At 42.0% G+C, this 12,567-nt stretch overlaps 1 protein-coding gene across 1 annotated transcript in view; it reads left to right on the top strand.

Moving 5' to 3' along the window:
• LOC133368004 (semaphorin-6A-like) overlaps nucleotides 1-4,394 on the top strand; it is a 28,408-nt gene extending 24,014 nt beyond the window's left edge. The window contains exons 12-15 of the mRNA XM_061592087.1: nucleotides 731-907; nucleotides 2,966-3,109; nucleotides 3,327-3,401; nucleotides 4,337-4,394. Coding sequence (XP_061448071.1) covers nucleotides 731-907; nucleotides 2,966-3,109; nucleotides 3,327-3,401; nucleotides 4,337-4,394 — 454 coding nt within the window. The remainder of the gene's footprint in view (nucleotides 1-730; nucleotides 908-2,965; nucleotides 3,110-3,326; nucleotides 3,402-4,336) is intronic.
• Nucleotides 4,395-12,567: the final 8,173 nt, after the last annotated feature.

The raw sequence follows: 12,567 nt of genomic DNA on the forward strand, positions 1-12,567 counted from the left end.
ATAAATACAGTTAAAATAGTTCTAACACAGATGTAGACTGTGTTAATGATCTCTACTTAAAAGGCTTTTTAAAAGAAGGTCTTAAGTAGGTGCCAAAAAGACAACACAGACTAAGAGATGGCCCTCTGTAATATGTAATGGGAGGGAATTCCCAAAAATAGGTGCCAACACATTAAAGTCCCTGTACCATTTAGAATGGACCTTCTAATAAGATGGTATCTGGAGGCCCTCTCCTACAGAGTGAAGTGTTCAATTTCTGTGCATAAGGGGTAATAACGATTTTTTAGGTATCCTGACCGCAAGCTGTACAGGGTTTTATACACCAAAATCAGCACCTTGAACTTAGTCTGATAGCTAATTGGCAGCCAATACAATTCTTTCAGTAGCAGCGTAACATGGTGGTGATAGTCTGACCCACTGAGTAGTTGCACCATCACATTTTGCATTAGCTGCAGCTTCCAGGCCAATCTCAAGGGCAGCCCTACAAAGAAAGCATTGCATTAATTCAGTCTGTATGTTATGAGCACATGGATGGCAGTGGTCAGGCTATTTATTTCAATGGGGTGTGTCCAGTTAAGTGCCTAACTACACAAGCGGCTACTAATGTGATCAGCAATCATGTTGTCAGTTAATAAAAGTACTGACAGTTATCTGTTAAAAGGAAAGATTGAAAAAAGAAACAGGTGACAGGTTAATACAATGAATAAATGGTTGTGTAAAGTCATTCCAGAGACACCATGGTGAAAATTGCTGTAGATAATACTGCGGGACCAAATGGAGATCATACTGTTGTTTTCATTGGATCAGAAAATGGATGGGTGTTGAAGTTCTTGGTCCAGAGTAATGGCAATGGTTTTCTAGAAAGGAGCATTTTCCTAGAGATGATGAACATTTACAATTATGAGAGGTATGTATCAGTCATTCTGTCTCTATAGTATGGATGGAAGGATATGATAATTTTGGTTCTCTAAGGCTGCAATCCAATGTATATTTACCTGGGAGTAAGTCCCGTTGAACCCAATGGAGCTTACTTCTGAGTAGACATGTAACAGACTTCAGCCTTAGTTTCTCATGTTTCTAACCATAAATTCAGTTCTCCACATTTCTGCAGCAGTTTGCATTTTTTTTTAAAAAAAATCCTCATGAAAATTATTTAGCATCTTAGTGTGAATTTCTCCTAATAAACACATTTTTGCATGCATTTTTGACTACTGTACATATTTTTGCAAGCACCTTCTCCCAATAGAATGCATTTTGGTGTACTGTTATCAGTATATTCATTTCTATGCACATTTCCTCCTAATATGTGTGTTTTTATAAACATTGTTTTGTTGGGGAACTGCATGTGAGAAGGATCTTGGAATTGTCGTTGATCACAAGCTGAATATGAGCCAACAGTGTGATGTGGCTGCAAAAAAGGCAAATGCTATATTAGGCTGCATTAACAGAAGTATAGTTTCCAAATTGCGTGAAGTACTAGTTCCCCTCTATTCAGCACTGATTAGGCCTCATCTTGAATACTGCATCCAGTTCTGGTCTCCACACTTCAAGAAGGATGCAGACAAACTGGAATGGGTTCAGAGGAGGGCAACAAAGATGATCACAGGACTGGAAACCAAGCCCTATGAGGAGAGACTGAAAGAACTGGGCATGTTTAGCCTGGAGAAGAGAAGACTGCGGGGAGATATGATAGCACTCTTCAAGTACATGAAAGGTTGTCACACAGAGGAGGGCCGGGATCTCTTCTCAATTGTCCCAGAATGCAGGACATGGAATAATGGGCTCAAGTTGCAGGAAGCCTGATTTTGACTGGACATCAGGAACAAGCTTCCTAACTGTTAGAGCCATACGACAGTGGAACCAATTACCTAGAGAGGTAGTGGGTGACACGGGAGGCATTCAAGAGGCAGCTGGACAGCCATCTGTTGGGAACAGTTTGATTTGGATTCCTGCATTGAGCAGGGGGTTGGATTTGATGGCCTTATAGGCCCCTTCCAACTCTACTATTCTATTGTTCTGTTATCACAAAATTCAGATGAGTGTGAATTTCAAAAGTACAAATTTAATAAATTTAATAAATTTGGCTTTAAATGAAAACTGTATCAAATTTCTCTCCCATCCCCACTCTATAGTTTTTGAATCAAAGAACTATATTATTCAGAATTCCAAGGGTAGTGCTGCCACAGTGTGTGTGTGTGTTTGGGACACTAGTGCTATTTATTTTTGTTTGTTTGTTTTAAATTTATTTATTTATTTATTTTGAAAGATGTATAAGTTAAGTGGTTTGACCAAAGTGCTCTCTAAGCAGTATACATAATAAAACTGTACAGAAAACATAACAAAATTCCACAAAACTGTGTTAACGTCCATGCCAAATATTCATGAAACAATTATTAAAACAGATAAAATCAATAATACTTTTAAAACTGAACATAGGTAACGAAATTATATATTCAGTGTATCTTATATTTATTTGTTTTTATGGATTTTAATTTTACTATAAAAATGGCTACTTTTTATACAATATATAATCCCAACAAATAATCGCATACATCCCAAATGCAAAATAGCAGAAAATGAGACTTGTTCACAGAGGACTGGAGACGGATTTAGATTATTCATTTAAAAAATGGGTTTTTTTTTTAATTTTAGAGCTTTATTCTGATCCAGAACAGCTCTTTTTGGTTCTGGTTAAGCCAGGGTATTGGCTTGTATGATGAGATGATTTCATGTAAACCGCCCAGAGAGCTTCGGCTATGGGGCGGTACATAAATGCAATCAATCAATCATTCAATCAATCAATCAATCAATCAATCAATCAATCAATCAATGGGGACTAAAAAGTAATAGAAGAATTGCATGGCTGTTTTTTTCCCCTGAGGTGAACATTCCTATACTCCTGAATTTATATTGCCTTATAAATACCAAGAACAATGGAATTATTATTATTATTATTTCAAATCAGGTGCAGGTATAATGGAGACATGGGAATCAAACGTGTCACGGACTTGCAGATAGACAAGAAAGGTGGTGCCCTTTATGTAGCATTCACACACTGTGTGATAAAGGTCCCCCTGGGAAGTTGTGAGCGTCATGGCCCGTGCAAAAAGTAGGTATTTTGTGATATTCTTTCTTTCACCATTTACCTCTCCCCCCAAAAAAAAAATCATAGCAAAAGTGGAGAATACTAGCAAAGAATTTTATTTTTATTTATTTTATTTTTATTTGATTTGATTTATATACCGCCCTAAGCCAAAAAGGCTCTCTGGGCGGTGTACATGAAAGATAAAAATTCTAGAGTAATCCGTATTTTCCCCTCTATTCAGGGCCTGCATAGCTTCTAGAGACCCATATTGTGGGTGGGCAAATGAGGCATGCATACATCTCTCACCTGGAATTTCGTAAGTCATCACTGTCTTTCGGGGATACCGTGAATTTTAGCAAAATGCTTTTGGTTAGATCTGTGAAAACAACAGCAATAATGAGCTTATTGATGAGAACAGTGACAAATATGTGTTTTCTACCTATTTGAGCATTTAAAAAAATCTTTCTGATTAAGGCTGGGAATGCACATCAGGGGCAACATGGAATTGCCACCAAAAATGTCACCTGCATTTAGTTCTCTTGCTCTATCCTGTAACATTTAGGATACCTTCCTGTAGGCTATTTGATGCTATTGTTGTGCAACAGCAGAGAAACACAAACCAAGATGATATCATGAGTCAGGGTAACTAATCCTAAAAAAAATTATGAGGTTCCAGAGGCTTATAATAAGTTGAACCATGAAACTCCAACTCCAACAGGAATAGTATGATATTTTTCAGTTATTCCTATTAAAAATCTAGATCCAGTTTGTTTTTTCCATTGTAAACCTGGATTATTTTGTCCATTTCTGCCTGTGAGATTGACTTTGCTTAGTGAATTGCACAATAATGGCTGGTGTAATGGAGCAAAGTCACAGAGCTCCTCCTCACACCTATGTCACTGCAGCTTATCTGGATGGGAATGGGACAGGGCAAGGGCAGGGCTGTGCAGACACACTGTCAGAGCCAATCTGGTGCTCCATCCAGTGTGTCCATGTAGCCTCACCTCACTGCCATCCTGCCCCACCTAGCCCACTCCAAGCAAGCTGTAGTGATGTTGATGTCAGGAGTACAACTCCCTTGCTCTGCCCCAACAAACTGACTACTACTGGATTTGTACAAAAACACCTGAATTTGTGCAAGATCACCTAGAAAAATACTCTCATGACTAGACTGTACAAGTATTAGAGGTATTAAATGGTGGGGCTGTGGATGCAGTATTTCACACTATTGCATTTGTTTCTGATGTTTAGAGTTGGATATGAGCAGGACGTAGAGAATGGTGATACAGATGGCCTGGATGACTGCTAAAGTGAGTGACAATGACTCCACTCTTCAATTTATCGAATGTTGGAGAATCATGATAAATACTTGAATGCTCTGAGCTCAAAAACTATGGTATCTCTGTACATGATGTAAATGTCTAAATCAAACTAAATTTAAAAATTCATGGAGGCTAAGGATATAATGGCTACTAGCCATAATGGCTATGTCCTACCTCCATTGTTAGAGGCAGTATACTTCTGAATATCAGTTGCTGAGAATCTATTGTGGGAAGTGCTATTGTGCTCTGATCCTGCTTGCAAGTGTCCCATGGGCATTGTGGTACTGTGAGAACAGGATGCTGGACTAGATGGGCCTTTGGCCTGATTCAGCAGGATGCTCTCATGTTCTTAGAATTGTTTATAAATTGAAGTTGAACATACTGATGGTACTTCGGGTAGATTGTGGTAAAAGCTAATCATCATTTTTTGAAGAGTTCAATTGAACTCTTTAATTTGAGGGATTTAATTGGCTGAATTAAATTGAATGGACATTCAGAGCAACTCGATATAGATTAATATAGATTGTGGATGTCTGAAAACAATATTAAGGATTCTTTACTAAAATGGCCATAATCCTGAACTCTCTTATTTCCATGTAGTTCAGTTGTCTCCACTGTGCTATTATGTAGAGAGCCATTGCAAATGGACCTGGAAATAAAGAGATGAGACACAAGAGATGGGTTAAATTAGAGTCACATTTTATTAATAGCATCTGCAGGGGAAAATGAGGAAGCTAACTTTAAACTCAACCTTGGCCTTGTTGAACCCTGCCAATTCCAAGAGACATAACAAGGCTTAGCCTCAAAGAATTGGGGGGGATCTTATGGTGAATAGGGAGACCCTCTTGCCTTACCCCTCCTGAGGCTCCACAACTCCAGGCAGGTACAGCAGGTGAGCCTCAATAATGTTCCATATCCAGGCTAAGGGCCTCACAAGCCAGAGCAGCTGTCCTCTACAAACTCCCTCAAAGGTGCCTAAGGATGCTCACCTCTTCTCTTACCTAACTAACCTTTCCTGACTACAGGATGCTCCAATTAACCATGCAACCAAATTAACTTGTTTAACGACACCCACCCCTAAACCTCAACATCCCCCGAATCTAGTACAGAATAGACAAAAACAAAGAACAAAATCTTCCTGACTCAGCCAATGTACAGGCAGGCACAAATTCCCTACTCTGCTCCAAAGCACCTGGAACAGAGGGTGGGCTCAACAAGTGTGGAAAAAATAGCTAACGGGAGCATATAGAGGTGCAGCCAAGGCCTATAAAGCCTATGGCCATACCCCTACACACAGAAGTCACAACAGCTGATACCAGTTTAATGCCTCAGGCAGCCTCATCTCACCCCCTCCCTGGCTGGCTGCAACAACATTCTCAGGCACAGTATTGCATGATGGGAGCAGATTTCTCTTGTGCAACAGAATTATATTACACCATATGTATATTGGAGCTGCATGGACCATTGGAGGGAGCACCGTATGCATATTTTTGCATATATAATACTACTTAAAGGAACCCAGATAACCATTCTAGGAAAGACCTGTGTCCTAGATCCAGAAAAGCTAACTCTCTGGGAGGTCAGTAATGAGGCAAATGGACCCTTGGTTAGTCTTCATACAAAATAGCTTCTTATATACTGTCGATTCATAGAACATGAATGGTGCACAGCTTTGGGCTAGCCAATATTTTTTGAATAAACACTGTCAAAAAGAAGATGACTGCTTGCATAGCTCAGTCATTCAGAGGAGTGACCAGTTAGGTCTTACAAGACTACATCGGAACAGAATTGGAAAAGATTAGTATGATAACCCCATCTCATTCTCTCAAGACAGAGATGATGGACAGATTATAACATATGATAAGTAAAACTGAGGCCAGGAGCACAAATGCAAGCCCCATGTGCAGTGTCCTCAACTGCACAGACTGCTCTATGCAATAAGTGTGAAGAGGTTTTTAAGCATGTTTGAATGAGCATGCACAGAAACTTCCTGATGAGTGGAAGTCCTGGCTTATAAACCCAGGACAATGGGGGCAGGGTTTGCATGCATGCCCCTGCCCCCCCATTCTCATTTTTTTCCTGAACATAGCATATCTTGATATAAACAATTTATAGGTATCAACATGAGGGGACACAGATCAATGACAGAGCACATGTTTTGCATGCAGAAGGTCCCGTGTTCAATCCTTTGCATCTCCATTCTTTGGGCTGAGGCAGACGTCTGCCAGAGGCCCTGGAGAGTTACTGTAGAAGTTCAAAATTATATATATAATATTAGTGAGCAATGTTTTGATCTCTCATGCCACATTTCTTGTAGAATTACTTTTTAAATCTGCATCCCATCTAATCCTGGTGATATTCCCAGGGGGGGAAAGGTATCCAAATACAGCCAAGGTTACTGCCATTCATACCCTGGGGCTAGCCTTTACTAATGCAGTCTGTCTGGACCGTGATTCAGAAGCTTCTTCCACTGCAGAATGAAACATTCAAGTCTTCCTGACTGAAGGTTTGCATGTCCTCTATAGGCCATTTTGCTACTGCACGCTTGTGATCTGGGTATATTGAGTGCCTGTTTTAAATGAGGAAGTACTTGATGGCTCAGGCACCAAATATCTAAAGCAGTAATGAGGAGCCTATAGCACTCCAGATACTCTTGAACTTCCACTAGCCCTAGACATCATTGCCAATGCTCAGGAATAGTGGTAGCACAGCAACATCTGGAGGGTCCATCATCGATTCAAAGGCTATCTCCCCTTCTCTTGTGACCTATCATGATTTCTTATTTGGATTTGCAAGCTGGCAAATAATGAGGAACACACTACCTAATTTTTATGACAACATTCAATTCTTACATTGTCTTTATTTAATTTGTCTGTGGATCCATTACAGGAACAGCCTGGACTCACTTACTCGTCATCAATCATCACCAGCCCCTCCAGCCTACCCTACAAATTTCTTTTGAAACACCCACTGAATTTTCAGATAGTTCCAATTGGACTGGATCAAAAGAACTTTCATAATCAAATATTTTAATGATGTACAAAATATTTCCATTTGTTCTTAAGTTTAGCCTCTCCCCCAAGGAGATCAGATTGAGTACATAAGGTTCAGTAAAAGTATGCCATCTAAGACTTCTCAGTTCTATATTTCCTTGGCTAAAGAAAATAATCCACATTCAGGTTGCAATACTACTATTTACCTGGGAATAAATCCCTTTGTACTCAATAGGACTTACTTCTGAGTAGACTCAGTAGGGATGAGTAGAACTTTCCATTTCAGTTTCTCTGGTTCTCATTTTCCAATCTTAAATTCAATTCACATTTCCACATCAGTTTGCAATTATTATTATTAATATTTTTAAAGTCATCAGCATTTTAGTGTGAATTTCTCCTCATATATGCATTTTTCAAGACTTTTTCCCTAACACAATATATTTTTGTATGTTATTTTCACTATTATGTGTATTTGCATAGCTGGACAGCCATCTGTCAGGTATGGTTTAACTTGGATTCTTGCATTGAGCAGGGGAGTTGGACTTGATGGCCTTATAGGCCCCTTCCAACTCTACTGTTCTATTAATCTACTTTACCTTAATATATACATATTTGTACACGTTACTTAGCTGGTGAACTGCAAAATGTGGAGTAGTGCAAAATTTGAATGACAGCTATATTTTGGGTTTTGTGTTGTTTTGGGAAGTGCAAATTAGATAGGTTCTCCTTTAAACACAAACTAAATTGAATTTCTCTTCCATCCATATCAGTGCCATATTCTGATTCAGCAGAGGATGCTTTCTTGATCCAGTGATGAAAAGAAATCTCATCAATGAAGTTTTGCTTTCAAAAATAGTTCAATTTAATGTTATTTTATCTGAAAGGTTTGAAAATAAGATTTCTGTGGATTCTGATGCTGAGAACACATTTGCCAGCCCCTTTTCTTCAAGGCCTCCATCACCTCTTTGTTCCTCAGGCTGTGTATGAGTGGATTGACCAGAGGTGTCAGGATGGTGTAAAAAACAGAGAAGGCTTTGTTCAGCTCTCTCAGATCATTGGTGTTTGGCAAAAATTACACAGTGATGAGGGTGCCATAGAAAACGATCACCACAATGAGGTACAAAGAGCAGGCAGAGAAAGCATTTTGCCTCCCCCTGGTGGATGGCAGCAATGATGTGTGCATTTGCGACTGAGGGGGGGTGAAATAAGACACAAACACATCAGCTTGGGTTGAACAAGGGGCACTTTATTAAATTATAACATAAACCCCTTTTAAAGTGACCTGCAGAGGGAAAACCTAGGTGCGGGAACTGTCTATAAGCAAGCATCTTGCCATACAGCTCTCGGGTGACCAGCCCCTGCTGGGGCAAGGGCAAGCCCATCTGCTTACCCCTTACCCTGGCCACACCTTGTAGGTGAGTAGGGGGTCCTCCTCATGTCACCACCCCCCGGAGCCGCACAACCCTCTGGTGGATGAGGTAAGTTGGCCCCAGAAGCAGTCCATATCCTGTCCTCAAGCCGTAAAGCCCTGACAGACAGGCCTCTGGAACCCCCAATCACCTCCAAAGGTGCCTAAGGAGGCCACCTAGCTGTCCTTACCTATTTCCCTTCCCGCACCTTCCCACCACAAAAGGGGGACAAATCTCTATTTAGTCCCTCCACGAGCTAGAGGGAGCCCCAGCTGACGAAGCGTCAAGGCCCCAGCTGACAAAGCGTCAAGGCGAGTTAAGCAGCAGAGCGAGTTCGGCAGCAGGGCGAGGAGGCCAGGGCCCCCCACTCTGCCCGTCTGTTCCCTGACCTCAACTAAACCGCAGTCTCCAACCCATTGACGTAATAAACCTTAAACAAAACTATGCAGGTAAGAAGCCAGCAGGGGTGTGGGGGCTTTCCAGTGTTTTGCACCGCCTGCAGCATGTACGACTATCTGCCTGTTGGACAGAAGTCGTGGGTGTGCTCTCGGTGCAATGAGCTCCTGGCTCTCCGGGAACTTCATTTCCTTGAGGCCAAGGTGGCGGACCTGGAAAAGCTGAGAGAGGAAGAGAGGTGTGTGGAGGAGGCCTTCACTGACGTTATAGCTGTGTCCCACTCCAACGATGATAGCTCTCCTGCTATCATGGACAACGATGGTCTCGGGGAAGGAGAGCATCCAGCTGAGGAAGAGGGAAACGATCCCTTAGAAGGTACCCATTCCTTGGGGGATGAGCAGCTATCCTCTCGTGCCGAGGATATATCTCCAGGGGGTGGAGGGATCCTTGTAGTGGGTGATTCGATCATTAGGAACATAGACAGTGGGGTGTGTGATGGGCGTGTAGACCGCAAGGTGTTTTGCCTGCCTGGTGCGAAGGTTGAGGATATCGCCCGTCGTTTAGATAGTTTGGTAGACGGTGCTGGGAAGGAGTCAGTGGTCGTGGTGCACGTTGGCACCAATGACATGGGGAAATGCAGCCATGAGGTCCTGGAAGCAAAATTTAGGTTGCTAGGTAGGATGCTGAAAGCCAGGGCCTCCAAGGTGGCTTTCTCTGAAATGCTACCAGTTCCACGCGCAGGACCAGCCAGACAGGCCCAGCTTCAAAGTCTCAATGCGTGGATGAGACGATGGTGTCGGGTGGAAGGGTTCGGATTTGTTAGTCACTGGGGAACATTTTGGGACAAGCCGGGCCTGTACTAAAGGGACGGGCTCCACTTGAACCAGAATGGAACCAGACTGCTGGCACTTAAAATTAAAAAGGTAGCAGAGCAGCTTTTAAACTGACTGAGGGGGGAAACCCGACAGGAGCTGAGAAAGGTCCGGTTCGGAATAAACCTCCCCCCTGGGATAAAAACCAAAGAAATGATGAAATTTTAAAAGGGGTAGGCCTAGAAGTAGGCATTGTGAGAGCAGGGGCACATGATATAAATTCAGAAGAGCAAAATTACCACAGGCCTAACCACAAGTGCCAAAGACACTTGAAGAGAGACACTGCTTACAAGTGCCTGTACGCTAATGCTAGGAGCCTCCGAACCAAGATGGGAGAACTGGAATGCTTGGTCTTAGAGGAGAGCATTGATATAGTGAGCATAACCGAGACCTGGTGGAATGGAGAAAACCAGTGGGATACGGTTATCCCTGGATATAAACTATATCGGAAGGACAGGGAAGGACGTATTGGTGGCGGAGTCGCTCTATACGTGAAAGAAGGCATTGAATCCAGCAAGCTCAAAACCCCAAAAGAGGCAGACTCCTCCACAGAATCGTTGTGGGGGGTGATACCGTGCCCCAGGAGGGACTTAATACTGGGAACGATCTATCGTCCCCCTGATCAAAATGCTCAGGGAGACCTTGAGATGAGATATGAAATTGAGGAAGCATCCAAACTAGGAAATGTGGTAGTAATGGGTGACTTCAACTACCCGGACATAGACTGGCTGCATATGTGTTCCAGTCATGACAAAGAAGCAGAGTTTCTAGATATTCTAAATGACTATTCCCTAGATCAGTTGGTCATGGAACCGACCAGAGGGACGGCAACCCTGGACTTAATCCTCAGTGGGGACCGGGACCTGGTGCGAGATGTAAGTGTTGTTGAACCGATTGGGAGCAGTGACCACAGTGCTATTAAATTAAACATACATGTAACTGGCCAATTGCCACGAAAATCCAACACGGTCACATTTGACTTCAAAAGAGGAAACTTCACAAAAATGAGGGGATTGGTAAAAAGAAAGCTGAAAAACAAAGTCCAGAGGGTCACATCACTCGAAAATGCTTGGAAGTTGTTTAAAAACACTATATTAGAAGCTCAAGTGGAGTGCATACCGCAGATCAGAAAAGGTACCGCCAGGGCCAAGAAGATGCCAGCATGGTTAACGAGCAAAGTCAAGGAAGCTCTTAGAGGCAAAAAGTCTTCCTTCAAAAAATGGAAGTCTTGTCCAAATGAAGAAAATAAAAAAGAACACAAACTCTGGCAAAAGAAATGCAAGAAGACAATAAGGGATGCTAAAAAAGAATTTGAGGAGCACATTGCTAAGAACATAAAAACCAACAACAAAAAATTCTATAAATACATTCAAAGCAGGAGACCATCTAGGGAGACAATTGGACCCTTGGATGATAAGGGAGTCAAAGGTGTACTAAAGAACGATCAGGAGATTGCAGAGAAGCTAAATGAATTCTTTGCATCTGTCTTCACAGTGGAAGATATAGGGCAGATCCCTGAACCTGAACTAACATTTGCAGGAAGGGATTCTGAGGAACTAAGACAAATAGTGGTAACGAGAGAGGAAGTTCTAAGCTTAATGGAGAATATAAAAACTGACAAATCACCGGGCCCGGATGGCATCCACCTGAGAGTTCTCAAAGAACTCAAAGGTGAAATTGCTGATCTGCTAACTAAAATATGTAACTTGTCCCTCGGGTCCTCCTCCGTGCCTGAGGACTGGAAAGTGGCAAATGTAACGCCAATCTTCAAAAAGGGATCCAGAGGGGATCCCGGAAATTACAGGCCAGTTAGCTTAACTTCTGTCCCTGGAAAACTGGTAGAAAGTATTATTAAAGCTAGATTAACTAAGCACATAGAAGAACAAGCCTTGCTGAAGCAGAGCCAGCATGGCTTCTGCAAGGGAAAGTCCTGTCTCAGTAACCTATTAGAATTCTTTGAGAGTGTCAACAAGCATATAGATAGAGGTGATCCAGTGGACATAGTGTACTTAGACTTTCAAAAAGCGTTTGACAAGGTACCTCACCAAAGGCTTCTGAGGAAGCTTAGCAGTCATGGAATAAGAGGAGAGGTCCTCTTGTGGATAAGGAATTGGTTAAGAAGCAGAAAGCAGAGAGTAGGAATAAACGGACAGTTCTCCCAATGGAGGGCTGTAGAAAGTGGAGTCCCTCAAGGATCGGTATTGGGACCTGTACTTTTCAACTTGTTCATTAATGACCTAGAATTAGGAGTGAGCAGTGAAGTGGCCAAGTTTGCTGACGACACTAAATTGCTCAGGGTTGTTAAAACAAAAAGGGATTGCGAAGAGCTCCAAAAAGATCTCTCCAAACTGAGTGAATGGGCGGAAAAATGGCAAATGCAATTCAATATAAACAAGTGTAAAATTATGCATATTGGAGCAAAAAATCTTAATTTCACATATACGCTCATGGGGTCTGAACTGGCGGTGACCGACCAGGAGAGAGACCTCG

Source organism: Rhineura floridana, chromosome 11, assembly GCF_030035675.1.
Source record: "Rhineura floridana isolate rRhiFlo1 chromosome 11, rRhiFlo1.hap2, whole genome shotgun sequence".
NCBI lineage: Eukaryota > Metazoa > Chordata > Lepidosauria > Squamata > Rhineuridae > Rhineura > Rhineura floridana.